At 49.9% G+C, this 17,556-nt stretch overlaps 3 protein-coding genes across 16 annotated transcripts; 1 reads left to right on the top strand and 2 right to left on the bottom strand.

Annotated features, from left to right (window-relative positions):
- Window positions 1–141: 141 nt before the first annotated feature.
- On the bottom strand, window positions 142–6,912 carry LOC130529746 (calcium-responsive transactivator-like). 10 transcript variants are annotated; one of them, XM_057040269.1, is made up of 11 exons: window positions 6,622–6,905; window positions 5,977–6,053; window positions 5,791–5,875; window positions 5,588–5,693; window positions 4,796–5,008; window positions 3,993–4,112; window positions 3,201–3,302; window positions 2,633–2,725; window positions 2,390–2,506; window positions 2,191–2,318; window positions 142–1,564 (listed from the first exon to the last, which is right to left on the bottom strand). In XM_057040269.1, the coding sequence occupies exons 1-11, from the start codon at window positions 6,688–6,690 to the stop codon at window positions 1,538–1,540; spliced, it is 1,137 nt and encodes a 378-aa protein (XP_056896249.1). In that variant the 5' UTR covers window positions 6,691–6,905; the 3' UTR covers window positions 142–1,537. The 10 variants fall into 10 exon arrangements, with proteins under 10 accessions (XP_056896249.1, XP_056896247.1, XP_056896250.1 ...); XM_057040267.1 differs by having other exon boundaries at window positions 3,993–4,157; XM_057040270.1 differs by having other exon boundaries at window positions 4,805–5,008; window positions 6,622–6,904.
- Window positions 6,913–7,139: 227 nt separating this feature from the next.
- lsm14b (LSM family member 14B) lies at window positions 7,140–9,661 on the bottom strand. Its single transcript, XM_057040278.1, has 8 exons — window positions 9,057–9,661; window positions 8,795–8,958; window positions 8,577–8,715; window positions 8,325–8,510; window positions 8,146–8,232; window positions 7,925–8,086; window positions 7,725–7,851; window positions 7,140–7,632 (listed from the first exon to the last, which is right to left on the bottom strand). The coding sequence occupies exons 1-8, from the start codon at window positions 9,175–9,177 to the stop codon at window positions 7,473–7,475; spliced, it is 1,146 nt and encodes a 381-aa protein (XP_056896258.1). The 5' UTR covers window positions 9,178–9,661; the 3' UTR covers window positions 7,140–7,472.
- An 8-nt stretch (window positions 9,662–9,669) lies between these two features.
- Window positions 9,670–17,454, top strand: LOC130529743 (transcription initiation factor TFIID subunit 4-like). Of its 5 annotated transcripts, XM_057040262.1 has the most exons (16): window positions 10,376–10,516; window positions 10,588–10,729; window positions 10,995–11,149; window positions 11,335–11,454; window positions 11,757–11,888; window positions 12,025–12,147; window positions 12,248–12,337; window positions 13,785–14,039; window positions 14,126–14,243; window positions 14,554–14,659; window positions 15,160–15,329; window positions 15,424–15,554; window positions 15,629–15,754; window positions 15,932–15,988; window positions 16,063–16,182; window positions 16,365–17,454. In XM_057040262.1, exons 2-16 carry the CDS (start codon window positions 10,660–10,662, stop codon window positions 16,530–16,532), a joined length of 1,941 nt encoding a protein of 646 aa, XP_056896242.1. In that variant the 5' UTR covers window positions 10,376–10,516; window positions 10,588–10,659; the 3' UTR covers window positions 16,533–17,454. The 5 variants fall into 5 exon arrangements, 4 of the variants coding, with proteins under 4 accessions (XP_056896241.1, XP_056896242.1, XP_056896243.1 ...); XM_057040261.1 differs by having other exon boundaries at window positions 9,670–10,729; XR_008951643.1 differs by lacking the exon at window positions 16,365–17,454 and having other exon boundaries at window positions 9,670–10,729; window positions 15,629–15,796; window positions 16,063–16,121.
- The last annotated feature ends 102 nt before the right edge of the window (window positions 17,455–17,556 follow it).

Consider the following 17,556-nt stretch of genomic DNA (forward strand, 5'->3'; position numbering starts at 1 on the left):
TACAGCAACACAGCGCCCCCTAACGTATGAAGCGCAAATAGACCACAGACTTACAGTAAACTATGCACAGTATACTTTATATACAGTATGTAATAACGATAGAGTATTATTTATAATACCTCCCAAATTAACAGATAAATATAAACACAACATGTTTATTTTTTTATTTAACAAACAGTAACAAAAGACAGGAGAGATCAGCGACGCCGTTTTATAGTAGATGATTAAATAACATTCATAGTATGATTATGCATAACTCTTCTATCACTTACAAAAACCCCACACACATACACAGTGGAGGCCTTCCAACCACATTAGGAATGACACACTCCATTTAACTGAAAAACAAAGCACTGATATAAATGTGGTAGAGAGTTCTGATTGTCACTGTTGAGTGGTAGGTACATACAGTAATTATGAAGCTGTTATGACAGCCAGGTCCAATGGAATCTTCATTAACCTGACAAAACTAGTGTTACATCTCCCTTCTGAGGTTAGAGATCCTGAAAATTTCATTTTCACAGTCAAAAATAATCCCTATTACAGCTCAAGAAAGTGAAACGACTAGAGGTGGTATAATAAACGACATATGCTCATCCTACAATCAAGATAGATAGATGATAGTTGATAAATACACATTATATCTGTAATATATGCAGAAAAATATCCCAAAAAATTGTATTTACCATCACAACCAACCTGGAGAATTGGGGTGTATTGCACTTGCAGAGGTACAGGACAAGCTACTGTTTTGTTCCTTTATTACTTTGGCTTTGTGTGGAAAAATCTGCCTGGACTGCACAAGGACATAAATGCAACAAAACTTGCAGGAGAAAGTGGCAACATGTCAAATCCAAACTGAATGGCACGGACTTGTAGACCCATCTGACTCGAAACCCAACATGCTTGTGCATAATGCTAATGCTAATACCTCCATGAGTGGTTACGATAGAGGATGAAACTGGCTTTAGAGGCAGCATGGGTCAGCTACAGGATCTCATTAACTTCTATAACACACACATAGAGAATGAAAAGATAATGTCAGGACACACAGCAACACACCACAACCAACCAGTCCAAACCAGTTTAGGTCTGAGAACAAGCAGCAGAGCTAGTCAAAGTGGAGTCTATTTATGAAATATCATGGAACATTTCCTCCAGGGCTTATTTAGTTCCTCCAAGAGGGAATAAAAAAGTAAACTGACTAAATATTAAAGCACAGTAAAGGGAAGTGCAGAAAACAGCGAGACCGGCCATTTGCTCCGGCTCATCTCTTATTTTAAGCTGCCTCCGTTGGCTGCCCGCTCGCTCGCTCGCTCTAGTGTGACCAGCAGCACTTCACCTCTGAAACGGTTGAAACTAATGAGGATAAACGTCCACGATGATGAGATCGCTTATTGTTTCTGGAGGGTGATGATTAATGAGAAGATAGCAAAGCTGATGCAGGTCGATATTCTTCCCCACAGCCGAGCCGTTGGTATCAACTTTCAAACTTCCCTTTTCCATTTTCATGCAATGGGAGAACAACAGGAGGATCTTATTGCTGATAATTTCCATATTGACCCTGTAAAAAAAATTGAGAGAGTAGAAAAAAATCATTTTCATTCATGTAATTGTGTTCTATGCATTATCTCAGTTAGATTTGGGAGCAAAAAAAAATGGGTAATGCAGAAAAAAGTATTCATATTGGAGCTTTTACTGCAGGAATCCCGAGTCTGGAGCTTTTCATCAGCGACCCCGACATCCCATTAAATCCCACATTCGGTATGTGAAAGCTCTGCGCTGATGTCAGGGTGCTATTAGCTACAGCAGAGACCAGCAGCATCAGGAAATCACGCTAGCATATTATACAATCGCACGTTGACCTGTTGTGTCGAGCAGAGAGTGAAGCCATTATTTTAAAGCTGCATTTGTGCGTCAGCTCTTCGCAGAGTCCTGTGGTTCACTGACGCATGCGCGCACGCTGGTGAGTGCATGTGGAAGTGTAATGCACTAATGGGGAAAGTGGGAGTTATTTTCCATGACTTATTTATATATTTAAAGACCAGGATGCAGACAAACAGCACCCGTCTGCTGTGTAACAGCATGGAGTTGGTAGCTGAGGGGCTTCGTGCATCCCATTTGTGCCTCATGGTTCCGGCATAATTAAACACATTACAACATAAAGTTGAATCCTTTCTTGGAATGTACCTGCTCATAAGCATAGGACCTCTGTGGCTGTGCTCCAGGGCCTCCCTGGGAAGAGCGGTAGGAGCCGTACTGTTGGCCCTGACCCTGCTGAAACTGGGAGTACTGGGAGGAGGCAGCCTGGCCAGGAGCTGCAGCAGAGAGGTCAGGTTCAGCGTGTGCTCGTGTCTGCGTGAACGCACCAGTGAAGCAGCTTTCTCACCGTATCCCTGCGGCTGCCCCCCGTAGCCTTGTTGAGAGGAATACTGCTGCTGGCTGAAGGGCTGTTGGCCGGAGCCCTGCTGATACTGAGCCTGCTGCTGACCGTACTGAGAGTTACCTACAGGGAGACGCACATGTCAGCTGCTGATCATTCATCCGGGCCCCTTCTTTACTGCAGACATGCCGGGACCCATTTGACAAGCCGACACGGACAAGTCATACTTTCAAAATCCCAAGCAGATACCTCCTTCATAGTAGTGCTGTGATGATTCTTCAAAGGGCCTGTCGTAGCCTTGATCACCATACGGTGGCGGCTGATACGAGTACTCCCCGTGACCTGTCGAGAACGCGATTCAAGACGTGCAAAACATTCCTCCGCAAAGGCACAACCCATTTACACATAAAATGGCAAATATCATTTAAACGGAAGCACACACATGCATAATACATGTGCACTGACAAGATGACAAGCACAAAACCACGTTTTCAAAGCCTCTCGCTCAGATGTGATGCACAAAGAGACACAGGGGAACGTTTGCACTTTTCCCTCAACCCCAGCGCTAAAATCTGAAATTTCGGCACACCAAAGGGGACAGTATGGACACAGACACACTGGGGAGGGACAAAATTCAGGCTAATGTCAGCATTAGTTTCTTGCTAATGCCTTTGATTTGCTTCAAAGGGGGGAAAAGTGTGTGAGATGAAGATCTGCAGCCACCGGAGGTTCTGCTCAGGTTTTTGGAACAAGTTCTCAGGAGCTGATTTGTGTGTTTGGGCTGTGTGTATGAGAAACAATGGACGTGCATGATTACCATCGGGGTAATACTGCTGGTTTATGGGCTCGCTGGAGCTCTGAGTGTGTCCATACTGCTCTCCGTAGAACTCATCTTGTCCCGTGTACTGCTGTGCAGATCCTGCAAGACAGGTGACACCACGACTGGTTAAACCATGTGTGGTCGGACCAGTGAGCCGCTGAGGTGGGGACGCTCGGCTGATTTAGGCAACACAACGGGGTGCGTAGGGCTAATCTGAGCTGGGCCTGGTGGCGGTGTGCAGAAACTCCAGATTCCAGGCTCTGTCCTTTACAGTTCACATAAAAGAAGACTGTCCACTGAGATCACATTTACCTTTTATATCAAGAAAGTAGCATTTAAATGGGAATAAGCCTCGTGGACCCACAGCTAAATGTTTCTAAAAGCTGAGCTGGTCATTAAAACAAGCCAACCAGGCAAATAGGCAGAGAAAATGGGCATGTTGCCCTGGAAACTGTATGTAGTTTACACCCTTTGAAGACACATAATAGGACAAGGTGGAGCTATAATTAGGCCTGTCCTGACGCAGCTTCTTTCATCTGGAGAGACAGAATGTGATGTGACAAGACTGAAACACCTCCGAAATCATAAAAGGTGCCGAAATGGAACGTGCAAGAGAGCACGAGGAAAGGTCTGTTGCTTCAAAGGCATAAGCAGCATTTTCCTACAATCAGAAAATGTTACGACTCGCAGTTCAAATTTGGGATTTCAGCACTCAAAGGCAACATGCTCAATGTCCAGATCCCGTCCATGGTTTCCAGGCCAACCTGGAGGGTGGTGCTGTCCACCTACCTTGCTGTGAGGAGCGGTAACTTCCCATGGGCCTTTGGGACATCATAGTGTTTCCTGGAGCCCCCTGACCCATCATGCCCATGGCCGACTGTCCCTGGTAGTGTTGCCCACCGGCCTGGGCTGAGGAATAGTGAGGAGTGGCAGACTGTTGGTGCATCATCGAGACTAGGATGAAGGTGGGATCATGGAGGGAAAGAGCTCAGACATTACAAATACCGACACTCTCAATAAAGGTAAGGGTGTGAAATAACTGAGGTCAAAGGAATGTTGGAAGAAAGCCTTAGTTGGGAAGTAAATGTAGGAGGGGCTCCATGGAGTTAAGGCCATGGGCCTCCAACATACAAGCTCTTACATTTAGCCTGATGGAGAAGATGCTTTTAAGATGCATCTCAGGGGTATAAATGCAAACAAAAGAGCTCAGTGTGCAGACAGAAGTGCAGTAAATACACACAGACATCCAGGGAGGGGGCTGCATCTCAGGGCGAAGAGTCTGAGATGAACCGAGTGGAGGGGGGGTGGGGGGTAAACCATCTCACTGATGAACTGAATGTGTTTGCATCAGTAGGCCAACAGCTGATACCCCTGATGACTGTCCTGTAGGCCCTGGAGCTCCGTCAGAGGGTGAAAAACTAGAATGCCTCTGATATCATTTAGTGTGTGTGGAGCAGTTGGATTCTATCTGTGTTCTATCTCATGTCGATGATCTGAACCGCGACATCTTTTCAGGTTTTAATGATACTAATAATAGCGCTCAAAGCCAAGTTTCAACAGTGGAATAAAGCACACAGGATTAGCGTCTGTACCTGGCTCACCTCGGTGGGACTGCATGTTGAGGTTACTGTGGGAGTAGGAGGAAGAGGAGGGTGCAGAGGAGGAAGAGGAGCCATGGCCAGGCCCCGGGCCCTGGAGCGTGCTGCCCTGGGAAAGGGGCGTGGGGTGGCTGTAGCCCGAAGCTGAGCTACCAAAGCTGCTGTTGGGATTAGCCGGCTGCTGCTGCATGTGGGCATGGCCGGCGCCTGACGACACACACGCCCCGTCAGAGCAGCCAGCACACCACCCTCAGAGGAGTCAGTCAAGAAACCACATTCAGTTCATCTGCACGGGAAGTTTGGGCGGGCGACAGGGTGATGAGTGTCGATAGGGTGTAACAGGAATCACAAACACGCCACGGCGCCATCATCACCAAGGATGATGGATGAGACCAGTAGCCGAGCACCACAGACACACAGGTAGCCGAGCACCACAGACACACACAGGTAGCCGAGCATCACAGACACACAGGTAGCCGAGCATCACAGACACACACACAGGTAGCCGAGCATCACAGACACACAGGTAGCTGAGCATCACAGACACACACAGGTAGCTGAGCATCACAGACACACACAGGTAGCTGAGCATCACAGACACACACAGGTAGCTGAGCACCACAGACACACAGGTAGCTGAGCACCACAGACACACACAGGCAACAGGAGCAAGCGGGAGGACGAGGCGCCGCCTTTCACATCTGCAGGCAGCAACATCGGGATGTCCGGGTGCATGTTTAACACCACGTCTGGGACAGTTGGACGACGTGCGTGTGACAAGCTCACCGTTACTCATTTGGCTCGGCATCATTGACGTGGGGGGCCCGTTGTCGTTGAGGTTGCCCCCCTGGCTGATCCCTCCAGGACCCATGGACATGTTGGCAGTGGGAGGCTGAGGAGAAACAGCAACAACGTCCATGTTCTATTTCTACGAGCACTAATATGCTGAAATGATCCCCTGTAAAATGTTTGTTATCACAAGTACTCACTGCAGGCAGGAGTGACTGCATGTTTTGATTGGAATCTGCTATTGTGGCCAAGTAAACAAGGTTTCTGTGCAGGATCTGCTGATACCTGTTTTTTTAAAAAGTCAAAATACGACAAGATAAAAGCAAGTCTGCAGGTCTGGACCTCGTCTGACATTTGTAAAGCAGCGAGGGACTGTTAACACTTACTGCGTGCACTCAGCCAGCTTGCCTTTGCTTTGGTAGTCCATTATACACTGTATTAAATGATGGTTTTCATCCAGCATCTTTGTGGGGACAGTAAAAATAGCTTCAGTAACTCAGGTCAGACAGTGGGAAATTACAGACTGAAATAGGATCTAAAGACACCACTACACTTGTCCTAGATTCTCCGAACTTCAACCAGCTCGAGGGAAAAAATCCACTTGTCTGTTGCAGCTTCTGGATCTGCATTTAAGATTTTAATCATCTTTAGAATGAGGGGGTGCGTTTGTTTAAGAAAGCAGCGCTCCGGAGTTGAGCTTCCCTCCGTTCTGCTTATTATAATTAGCAGTAAGACTTAACGGTCAGAGGAGACACTTCAAACAACAGCCAATCACGGCTAATGGAACACAACAAAGCGAGTAAAAAAAATCCAAAACTCGTGAATAATACGCACAAATGAGCGCATCGATATTGGAGACGCGTCGCTTTGTTTGTTCTCACACCTTCGGCCGACTGTAACATACCAGTTGCCATTTCTCCTGATATTCGCCACAGGGGTTACTTTCCCTGCGCCAGTGGCGGAGACGCACACTCCCATCCACACTCGAAGCAAACGCGCAGCATCAAGGCGGAATTTGCTTTTTCTTTTACCTTCTGAATCGCCTGTTGTGTCACCTCCCCTTTACTCCTGGGGCGCGCCGACGGAAACGCCACCGACATTTTGTCATGTGGGAAATAAAAGCGCTCTTTTATTCTAATATTTAGTAGATTGAGCGCAGCTCCTCTATTAGGTTACTTAGTTTGGCCATTGTCGAGAAATGGGGGTGTGTGGATAAAATTGGCCGTGTAATAAAGAAAAGACAAAACAGAAAACTGGATTTCATTTAGACCAAGTTAACAGCTGTGATCGATTTAAATAATATTGATGGACCGACTGAAACACTGGTGAGTATAATTAGCTAAATAAAGAGCGGCTTCCCCCCTCCATCAGCTGTTGGTACAGTCCAGACAGAGTAACCTACCACTTGCTCAGTGGAGACGGGCCATCCTTTGATTCCTGGGGGCCAATGAGCCCCCAGCTTCCATTACTGAGCGGAGTTAATGCCCAACTTGTTCAGCACAACATATTTAAGGCTTTTTACACACGTTAAAAATGAAGTAAAATAATCAGCCGTTTCAAGTTTATTTACAGTAGATTTACCTTGCAATGTACAAGCTTCAGCTTTTAAATACTTTCACTTCACTTTTTTTTGTATAAACATTTGACCCAAAATTAAATGTACAAATTAGGACAATGCTCCCAACAGGCAAAGTCAGACATTTTCAAAAAACAAACAAGTATCCAGGAGCTAAATTAATGAAAATAAAGAAATGCCGCCAGTATCAGGCCAGGATAACTGCCTTGAGGGGGAAAAAACAAACCAAAAAAAATAAATAAGCACCACATCGGCAGTGGCTCATTGAATCCATATTTCATGAGAAGGGCGAAGGTACCTTGACCTTCACACCTGCCCACTCCTGGATCTGCAAGAGAACCCAGCCTGCACGGTGCCTCTTCCTCGTCTTCCAGCTAATCCACCTCTGAAGCCTTGACCCCTGAGGAAGCGTCCAGGGACCCCAAAGGTCTCCAAATTCCACTTCCGCTCCTCTGCCCATGTTAGTCTACAGGAAAAACGTATACAACATAACAAGAGGCGCCAAAGTGCAATATATATTCTTCTGCAAAATAACCAGTTTATACAAGATAAAATCACCTATACTTCATATCAGATGAGATGTTGTCAAAGAAGGACTTTGTTTTATCATAGTAGAACTTTGGTCCAAAATGGTCGTCCTCTCCACTCAAGGACGATTCTTCTTTTAGACCCGAGTCGTGACTTCCTGCAAACACAAACGGGCGGTTCACACATGCCAGCAGTCAGACGGAGTCGTAGAAAAAAAGCCTTCTGCCAACCTTTCAGGCCGACCCCGTGGTGCACCTGCGTCTCCAGTTCCTCCTTCTTAAACTGGGCGTTGGACAGATCAAAATCAAAGTCCGTGTCGAATTTTAGGGTGGCAGAGGGGACACTCGCCACCATGAGCTGGCCTCGTCTGCGGCTCCTGCGCCTGCGTGCTCCTAAAAACACGCCGCGTTAGAGTTATTGCAACAGTGGTTGCGTCATGGCTTTCATTTACCTTGTCTCCTCCTGGGCAGCAGTCTGTTTTCATTACTCTGCTGCCGGCTCTCCTGCTGAGCACTGGCCATCCCCGGGCTCGCTCTTCCTTGAAATTAAACAGAGCTCGCCTCTGTTATTGCACACCAGGTTATGAAATTTCTGCGCTTTCAAATCCAAAGTTTCAGGACAATTTCTTACTGGTGGCTCCAGCACCCGTTATGGTCTGGAGAGCGGCTCCTCTGCTTCCTTGCAGCCTCCTCCGCACCCACCGGGGATCCTGCTCCTGAGCTGAACCCCACTGTCTGGGTTGCTCCACATGGAGGGTTTGAACAGCTTTTTCCACCATGGGGCCTCTTCTGATAGGAAAGCCAGGGAGCCCAGGCCCTGAAACAGCATTTACGATGGCATCTTCTACCAAGATTCCAGGTTTATTTCAGTAACGCGCCTTACCGAGACCAAGAGCTGCATTATATTGCTGGTTAAGCAGAGAACTAGCAGCAAGCTGGTTATAGCCGGTCATCCTTAGGGGGCTGAATGGTCCACAAGTAGGGTAGATGCCTGAGGGTACTGCACTGGATGACTGAATACACTTGAAGCGAAATTAACAGACACATTCTATTGCACTTGTCCTGCGCCGCCTCTAAATGTGTAGCTTCGACCTCGGATACCTGTACGATGGCAGGATCTGGGGGTAAGCCGTGGTGAGATCTTGGAGGCTCACAGAGCGTGATATCCTTAATGTCACTTCCTCGGAACGTGATATACTCGTAAATGTCATCTTTGGGCGCTGTCGGTCTGTCGGTGGGGCGCCCCTCCGTCCCAAAACATTTGACTAGTCGGAAGAGTTAGATACAAGCCAAAAGATTTGTGGTTCTACTAGTCTGTCAGTCATTCTGCACCTTAACATGTGGACAAACCTGCAACACTCACCTTTAGCCAGCACTACGGTGGAGTTGACTTTGTCAATTGTGTATAAAATCCCCTCATATCGATTCTGGGCTTTGGAAATCAAGCCTATTTTACACCCAATGTATGGCTTTGCAGAACTCATGACTAGATCAAGCGCAAGGCAGCTCACTTCAGGACCTCACAACAACCACAGGAAGCACTGGAATGCATGCAGGATGCCTGGAAATCATTTATAAGCGCCCTCAGGTGACTCCTAACCCCGCCCACTCATTGAAGTCAAAGCGCACCTGGCAAAGCGGGACCACTGATTCATTATTTACCCATCCGGGGCTGCCATGTATGAACTGCAGTCTATATTTGCTACGTGGCAAATCTAAACACGTTAGAGTTTTTACCCACAAAGTTTAAACAAACTCAAGTCCAGGTGTCAAACACGAGAGACGCCCGGTTTACCGACCACCGGTGTAACGAGGATATCACTCAGACCAGCGGCAGGTCTGAACTGCACTTCCTGGTTGGCTCCTCGGTTATTTATCGCCTCGCGCGGACCAATCGCTGCTCGAAGGCGGGACGCGTCACGAGAGCGCATCCAATCGGCGCATGCGTCTCACGAGGGAACGTAGCTCGGCAAAGATGGCGGCTGGTTCCGATTTGCTGGACGTCTGATGTTTTCTTCAGCGTTACGAGCGGGGCGAGAAAAGTAGTTGGCGGTCGGGTTGGACCTTTCCGAGCCCGACTTTTGAGTCCCGAGGCGCGTCAAGACGTCAGGGAGACTCCAGTGAGCAGCGAACTATGTCGGAAGTCCAACTGTAGGTCGCAATTCCGATGTTCGGAGCAGGAAAATTGGACTTTCGCAACAAGCGCTCGCGCAGGCGGGTGAGGTAGCCGCGCTCGGAACTGACATCTGCTCGCGTCGGTCGCGTTTGTCGGATGGTAGTTGCCAACTTGGCTTCTTTCCCGAAACTCATGAGACTCTGAGAGTTGTTGGGCGAGTTGATGAGGTGTCACTAGCAGCGCTGCTTCCCACGCTTCGAACATGGATGATGGAGCAGCTGGGATCGCGGCGGCGGAACCGAGCGTGACAGCCGTCCAGGAGCAGCCCAAAACTGGGGCAGCCGGCGGTGTCATAACTGTAGCGACGGAGGCGAAGAATAAAAGTGGACCGAATGGCGTCCAAACTGTGAATGGAAGCGCCGTCCCGATGAACTGTCACCTTACGGGAGGCGCGTCTGTTGACACCGGCGGCGACAGCGCGCAGCCCGCCGCGTCTGTCAACAACGGACCGGCGAGCGGACCCGGTGCGGCGGCTGCTTCTGCGACATCCATTATTCGAACCGCCTCTCCCAATAACGTGACACCGGCTCAACGAACGGTGCCGACGGTCACGCTCGTGAGGCCACCGGTACCGAATCCCTCCAGCTCTTCTCCGGCGTCACCAGCTGCCTGCAGCTCATCCGGCTCCGTCCCCGACAAAGTGGAAGGTACAAAACCCATCATTCAGGCTGTTGCTCCGGCAGCAACGGCCACCATTACGAGCCCGACTGTTCTGCAGAACCTGAGGACTCCAGCGCCGTCTACAATAGCTATCAGTACCGGTGGAGGAGTCAGACCCCTGGGTCAGCAGATGGTGGCCCCCAGACTCGCTCAGCCTCAACAAACCACGACAAGCGTCCAAAACATTCAGCTGCCTCCAGGTAACCGAGCTCTGCACCTCCCTCCGCAGGAGCCTGTTGCCGTCGGACAGGGAGGTTCTTCTGTGTCAGTTCTTGTGAGACCTAAAAATTGCATCCTGATGCCACTTTGAGTTGCTCATTTTGACCAGAATACTGTAGAACCAAGCAATATTTAAGCTGTTAAACGGTGCATGTAACGCTGTGAACGAGGGTCAGATCTAAATTGAGGGCTCAGCCGCCGGTTTGATAGATTAAACTCCTTTTAATGAGCGTTTGGGCCTCACAGGCATGGTTCTGGTGCGAAGCGAGAGTGGGCAGCTGCTGATGTTCCACCAGCAGACTCTGGCTCAGATGAAGGCCCAGTCGCAGTCCCAGAGCGCCATCACGCCGCGGCTTTCGGCCCCCGCCAGCACTCCACCTGTCCAGGTCGCTTCCCTTCAGGTACCTGACAGAAAATGGCGACCCGTCATCGACGCTGTTAATCTGGCATTAACCCAAAGTGACTAATCCGCACTTATTTTTGGTCCCTGTCCATTTTATAACGGGCTCGTTCGTTTTTTTAATGAATGAACGCTGTAAATGAACAGTGAGGTGTTCCCAGGTCCCGCTCATCCTCTGTTCTGCAGGCTCCTGCTGCGTCGCTGCTGAACCGCGCCGTTGCTCCCGCCACGATCATCAAGCAAGTTTCCACCGTCTACACCACAGTGGCGGGCACCACGACCCTGCAGAGGCCTCCTGTCCTGCAGGTACCGGCTCCACCGATGGGGTGATGGGTCGGCCCAGTCGGCCCCGATTAAAGTCCACAAGCCTCTGAAACGTTTCCAACAACTTCTCCCTCCGTATTAAACATTTACGTATTCTTAACCCTTTGGCCGATCTTCGTCTTGCCTCACAATCATTCGCTAAAAGTTTGAATTTCTGCCATTTTGTTTAATTGCTGAGGCTTTTGTTCCTGGATTTTGTCATAGATTCTGCTCTTTCTATCTTCCTCCATGAGTGAAACCAAGTTCCCCACTAAGCTGACAGGACTTTTGCTCCTTTGATTTAGAACGCCATCATGCTGGGAGGAACCGTCGCCGCCCCGGGCCAGCCGCTGGGCACCGCCACCACTGTGCAGCCCGGCGCCTCAGTCCCACAGAGGCTCACCGGGACCTCTGCCACTCCAACAGCCTTCACAGCTGTAAGAGCTCTGACCTTGAATGTTTGTTCTTTGTTGTCTGTTGGAGGCAGAGTTACGTCGTTTCCCTTCACCTTGATGGGGTTTTTTTTTCTACTTTGGGGAACCTTTGATGTCTTCTTGCACGTCGTGTTTGCAGGAGACGCTGGAGAACGTGAAGAAGTGCAGAAGCTTCCTGTCCACGCTCATCAAGTTGACGTCCAATGGAAAGCAGTCCTCTGAGACGACGGCGAATGTCAAGGAGCTCATCAAGAAGCTGCTGGTAGGCCTTCAGGCCCGTCGTTATGCCTCGCCATCGTACGGCGCTCCCCCGTGTTTTGGGCTCATGTTTCCTTTCCTCCTCTGTGATGATCCCTCAACAGGAGGCAAAGATAGAAGCAGAGGACTTCACCAGCAGGTTGTACCGGGAGCTCAGCTCCTCGCCACAGCCGTACCTTGTGCCTTTCTTAAAGGTGAGATCTGTCACCCGCCGACACATTTGCGGGTTATTGTCCTCCCGCAGTCGTCTTGGCCTCACTTCACCTCGCATGATTTCCTTTTTGGACCCGTTTCACCCCCCAAGTGTTTATGATAATGAAATACTGTTATGTTTAGCACGTCAACAACTCGGCTCAGTAACTACACGCAAACCTGTTTAATTTTTAGCTTTACCTGTTTAGCTTTACCCACAGTGCACCATGAGGATGTGTGCCCCCCCCCTTTATTCAGAGGCACACAGGTTACCCTCCAGCCAGCCTGCCCCACAAACCACAACCACCGTGTTGCCCTGGTTTCCTCCCTACCTGTCATTTAACATTGGTGTGGAGACCTCATGACCTCGAGTGTAGGAGGCAGGAAAACCCTTCTGAAACTGCACAATAAAGCCCCAGAAGTGCACCTCAGAAAGTCTCACAAACATAAAAATATACACCCTTTTGGAGGCTTAAGGTACAGCACAAACACCGGTTTTAGAACAGTAACAATTCAGCTCATGAAATCTTACATTTGAAGGTCTCCCGGTTCGAACAAGCCCACTCACAACGATATCAGTCAGTTCTAAATGGTCCAAATAAGCCTTTGAATTCAGGGTTCTGGTCTTTTTAATGATCAGATTTATGTGCGTGGGTGGGGAACAGATATGTACTCAGTGGTGGGGGGGGGGCATATAGATAACTAGATAAAAATTTGTTCAGAACTTTTTGAGTTAGTTTCTTAGGAGACAAACAAACGGCGGCTGTCACGTGACCTCCGGCAGCGATGGAAATCCAGCGGGGGCTCAGTCATGGTGGTTCCTGCTGTGTGGAGGAGGATTTCCAGATGTGACTGTACATCTGGAACAGTCTTTTGTCCTCTCCTTTGACTCCCACACACATTGTCTAGTTTGAAAAAGTTCTCTTTGTTTCCAGTATCTTCAATGATAAGCTGGATTTGCATGTTTGCTAACAGTCCAAAGTGTCCCTGAGCTCATCTCCCGCCGTCCTTCGGTCACATTAGCTTTTAATGCCGGGATCAAAGGTAACGGTCCCTCTCCATTTACATGTACGCGGGTTCTGGTGCTGGTATTATGGGATATAGATGGACAAATGCTCTGATTTGTTATGATTATGCATGGAGATTGTGCTGATCCTCTCCCCCTCTTTGCACGTGAAGCTCTGAAGATGCTTCTTACGTGGCAATAAGCTCTTTCTAATGACCCTTTTTTCCTTTGGAATGTTGCATTTAGGAATTTCCCAAACTTTCCCGCCCTCCTTTTTGCACCAGGCCACCAAAGCTTGAGAAACTACAAGAGTTCCCATTAAAGCAATTAATGAATCTGGGCCCTAAATCATGCTGTATCAACAATAGTTTGATCCACCCCACATGCACTGATGGAAGTCACTCATTCGGTGTCGTCATGGAAACGTGTCTGTGCGCTCGCAGAGGAGTCTCCCGGCGCTGCGTCAGATGACCCCGGACTCAGAGGCGTTCATCCAGCAGAGCCTCCTGCCTCAGACCAACACTCCGGCAGCAGCAGCGTCCACCGCCCTGGCTGCGGTGGTGCTCCGGCCCCCCCTCTCCACCGCTGCCCCCACCAGCACCAGCACCAGCACCAGCACCAGCACCAGCACCAGCACAGCCTTGACCAAAGCCACAGTCATCAGCCTCAGTCAGGCGCCCCACAGCAAACCCACGCTGGTAATTCTGCCCCTCTAGTTCGGCATCTCTGATGCTTTTACGGGTTGTTGCTCTTAATTCTCTTTGTTTATTATCTCTGGGTTCAGCTGGTGCCGCAGCAAAAGGGGGGGGTCACGAGGCCACAGATGACGTTAGCCCAGCCTCCCGTGATGACCCTCCAAGGACCCACTCACAGCCGCATCATTGTCGGCCAGCTCCAGACAGGTGTGGGCTCAACACTCACTCATTCACTGATTTTTGAAATGTTGTATGATGGGGTCTTTTATCCATCACTTGGTTGACTGTGTGCATTATGGGATGAGCTGTTTTCATCCAGGTTTGTGTGGATGTGCTGCCACCTAGCGGACACGGCTACTCGGTGCACCCTTTAGGCAAATAGTGAAAATACATGTAATTATGTAGATATTATCTCTGGCATTTCCTCTGACATTTTTCCATCTGTGCTGACAAACTCAATTTTCCCAAGTTTGAAGCTGGAAATTTTCTTTCTCAATCTGTCTCTAATGGCATCCAGCCGTGAAGCCGACGTTGGCGCCCGCGCCCAAAGGCGTGCAAGTAGTCAGTCTGCCCCCTCCTACTGCAGCGCAGAAGAGTAAGGAAGCAGCGGCGGGGACGTTCAGGTTTGTGTCTGCCGTCTCTAATTCAACACCCCTGTGTTTCATGATGAATGGCTTTACTCTGACGCACCTTAAATGGCTGCAGCAATCGTCCTAATGGCCAATTAATCTCTTAAGATAATTAATGAGGGAGGGTTTTTGCCAGCTGGGAAGGATGCCCGCTTGGTTTTGCGCCTATTCTAACAAAAACATCTGCCCAGTTTGCGCTAACAATGACAAAGTAATGTCACCTTGTAGCAAATGGCCCAGGAGACGGCAGTAGAGAGGATTTATTATGGGCTGCTGTGTACATTAGACTGAACAAGTGTAACTAATAGCCCGGTTTATGACCTGGAGCCAATTTGTGAGCGTAAAATAGTGATGCGAGTGAGGACTCGGCTCCTGCCGCGTGGTTCTGGGTCGGCTCGTTTGTGTCCTGACACTCCGGATCCGGTTGCTTCTCCGTGTTCCGTAAAAGAAGCTTGGCTGCTTCCCTCTCTTTTATGTCCCCCCCCGTCACTCAGGGATGACGACGACATCAACGACGTGGCCTCCATGGCGGGAGTCAACCTGACAGAGGAGAGCGCCAACATCTTAGCCACCAACTCGGAGCTGGTCGGCACGGTGACGCGCTCCTGCAAGGACGAGACGTTCCTGTCCCCGTCTCTGCTCGGCCACCGAGCTCTGGAGATCGGTGAGGCGTGCGGGCGTTGGGGAAAGGGGGGGGGGGGGGGGGGGGCGTCTGAACCTCCTCTAAAAGTCTCTCCGCGCCCGTTGTGCTGTGACAGGCAAGAAGTTTGGCGTCGGCGAGCTGGGGGCGGATGTGGTCCGCTACATCTCCCACGCCGCTCAGCAGCGGCTGCAGGACCTGCTGGAGAAGGTGTCCCACGTGGCACAGCTGAGGAGCCACATCCTCAAGGTGACGCGGTCGGCGGATTAATCTGGTCCCGTCGCACCTGTTGTGACCCTGACGACTCTCCATTCGTCCACCAGGAGGACGGGCGGCACGAGCAGGTCAGCGACGTGCGCGCTCAGCTCAAATTCTTCGAGCAGCTGGATCAGCTGGAGAGGCAGAGGAAGGAGGAGCAGGAGAGGGAGATCCTGCTGAAGGCTGCCAAGGTAACGAGGTGATAAAGGAAGAGGCCCCCTGCTCAGGTCAGGGTCAGTAGTCCACATTCAGTCCGCCGGCCGTCAGGAGAGAATAGATCCGTTCAGCGAGGAAGCAAATGAATAAATGAGCCGAGCGAGCGGAAGGTATCCCGGTGCAATGCTAACGTGTCCGTTACCTCACCGCAGTCACGGTCGAGGCAGGAGGACCCCGAGCAGCTCAGGCTGAAACAGAAGGCCAAAGAGGTGAGCGTGCGTCGGGATGAGTCTAACCCCGCCCCCCCCCCGGCTAACGGCCCATTTCCCGCTCGCACCCCCAGATGCAGCAGCAGGAGCTGGCGCAGATCCGCCACAGAGAAGCCAACCTGACGGCGCTGGCGGCCATCGGACCCAGGAAGAAGCGCAAGACGGACGCCCCCGTCAGAGGCGCCGGTGCAGAGGTGGGGGCGTCTCCTCAGAGTGGGGGGGGGGGGGCTCTGGAGGGAACTGCCTGACTGTGTCCATATATATATGACCCATATTTCACAGCAGGGCTGCATTGATTTTTTTTTTTCCCCTCTAAATTGAACAAATGGGAGGTTGAATTAAAGTTGCTTGTTGTTTGCTCCGTTCTATGACTCAGGGCTCCGGGTGGGGCCCCCCCCAGCCTGGAGGCTCCAGCGGATCAGGCTCCAGACAGTTTATGCGACAGCGCATCACCAGAGTCAACGTCAGGGACCTGCTCTTCTGCCTGGAGAACGAGAGAGGCACCAACCGCTCGCAGCTGCTCTATAAAGGCTTCCTCAAATAGCGGCGGCGGCGGCGGCGCAGACGCTCCCGCTGGGACCTCCCCTTCGGATCAGCGGCGAGCCCGGCCGCTCGCTCCTGCTCGCTCCTGCTCTTCAGAGGCCGCTGGCGGCGCAGCGCGGCTTCCGTCGTGCGCAGCCTCCCTCCCGTGCACAGGGAAGACGGGAGGAAGCGTCAAAGCGAGCGCGCCAGGGTCCCCTCGCCGACACCAGCGCCGTAGCAACGAAGCTCCGACGCGGTTCGGCCGAAACGCCACGTTTCTTTCAAACCAAACGTTCTATTTAAGTTCCTGCGATGCACATTTAGCTTTTTTTTTAATCGCACCTGTGGGCGTTTTTAAGCGAACTTGTCGCCATTCGTCACGTTCTGAGATGCCTTCTTCCCTGATGAAGCCATATGGACGATGGGTGGAGCCGAGTTTATATACCCTCTTATTATTGGCTGTCTGTTACTCCTTTGATGTTCTGCTTTAATGTCGGTCTTAAGTGATGATTTCATGTCCTCAGTAATTCATCTTTGCCCACTTCAAACTTCAGTTTACGCAGAAAATGACTTTTTCCGACTAAAGTAGCCAAACACAAACAGCCCTCCAAAGTTTGTCCAGAATTTGTGATTTTGGACCCTGAAGATCCACGTTTTTACATGTACGACCGCAGTTCTGTGCACTTTGAGGCACTTTGAATACGACCACTTTGTCACTTTTCACATATCTGAGCACCTTGATCTTTGTACCGTTTGTCATTTTATAAAAAAAAGTTGGTTTTTTTTAATCACATGAAAAAAGATTGTAATTAGCTTAAGTTGGAGATGCTCTCGTTACTATTGTAAGCCTTTGTTCATATGTAAATACATGAATATGAAATGTTTAAATGCTATTTTACATTGAACTCAAAGGAAAATCTATAGTAAAGATATTTTAATTGTCAGACTGATTTCTCTTTATAAAATCACTGAAAATGAAGGTTGTGAGCAAATGTTTGGTGAAGCGTCACCATCAAACAGGCTGCTAGAGAATCCGCCCCTGACCC

Source organism: Takifugu flavidus, chromosome 8 (assembly GCF_003711565.1).
Source record: "Takifugu flavidus isolate HTHZ2018 chromosome 8, ASM371156v2, whole genome shotgun sequence".
NCBI classification, from domain to species: domain Eukaryota; kingdom Metazoa; phylum Chordata; class Actinopteri; order Tetraodontiformes; family Tetraodontidae; genus Takifugu; species Takifugu flavidus.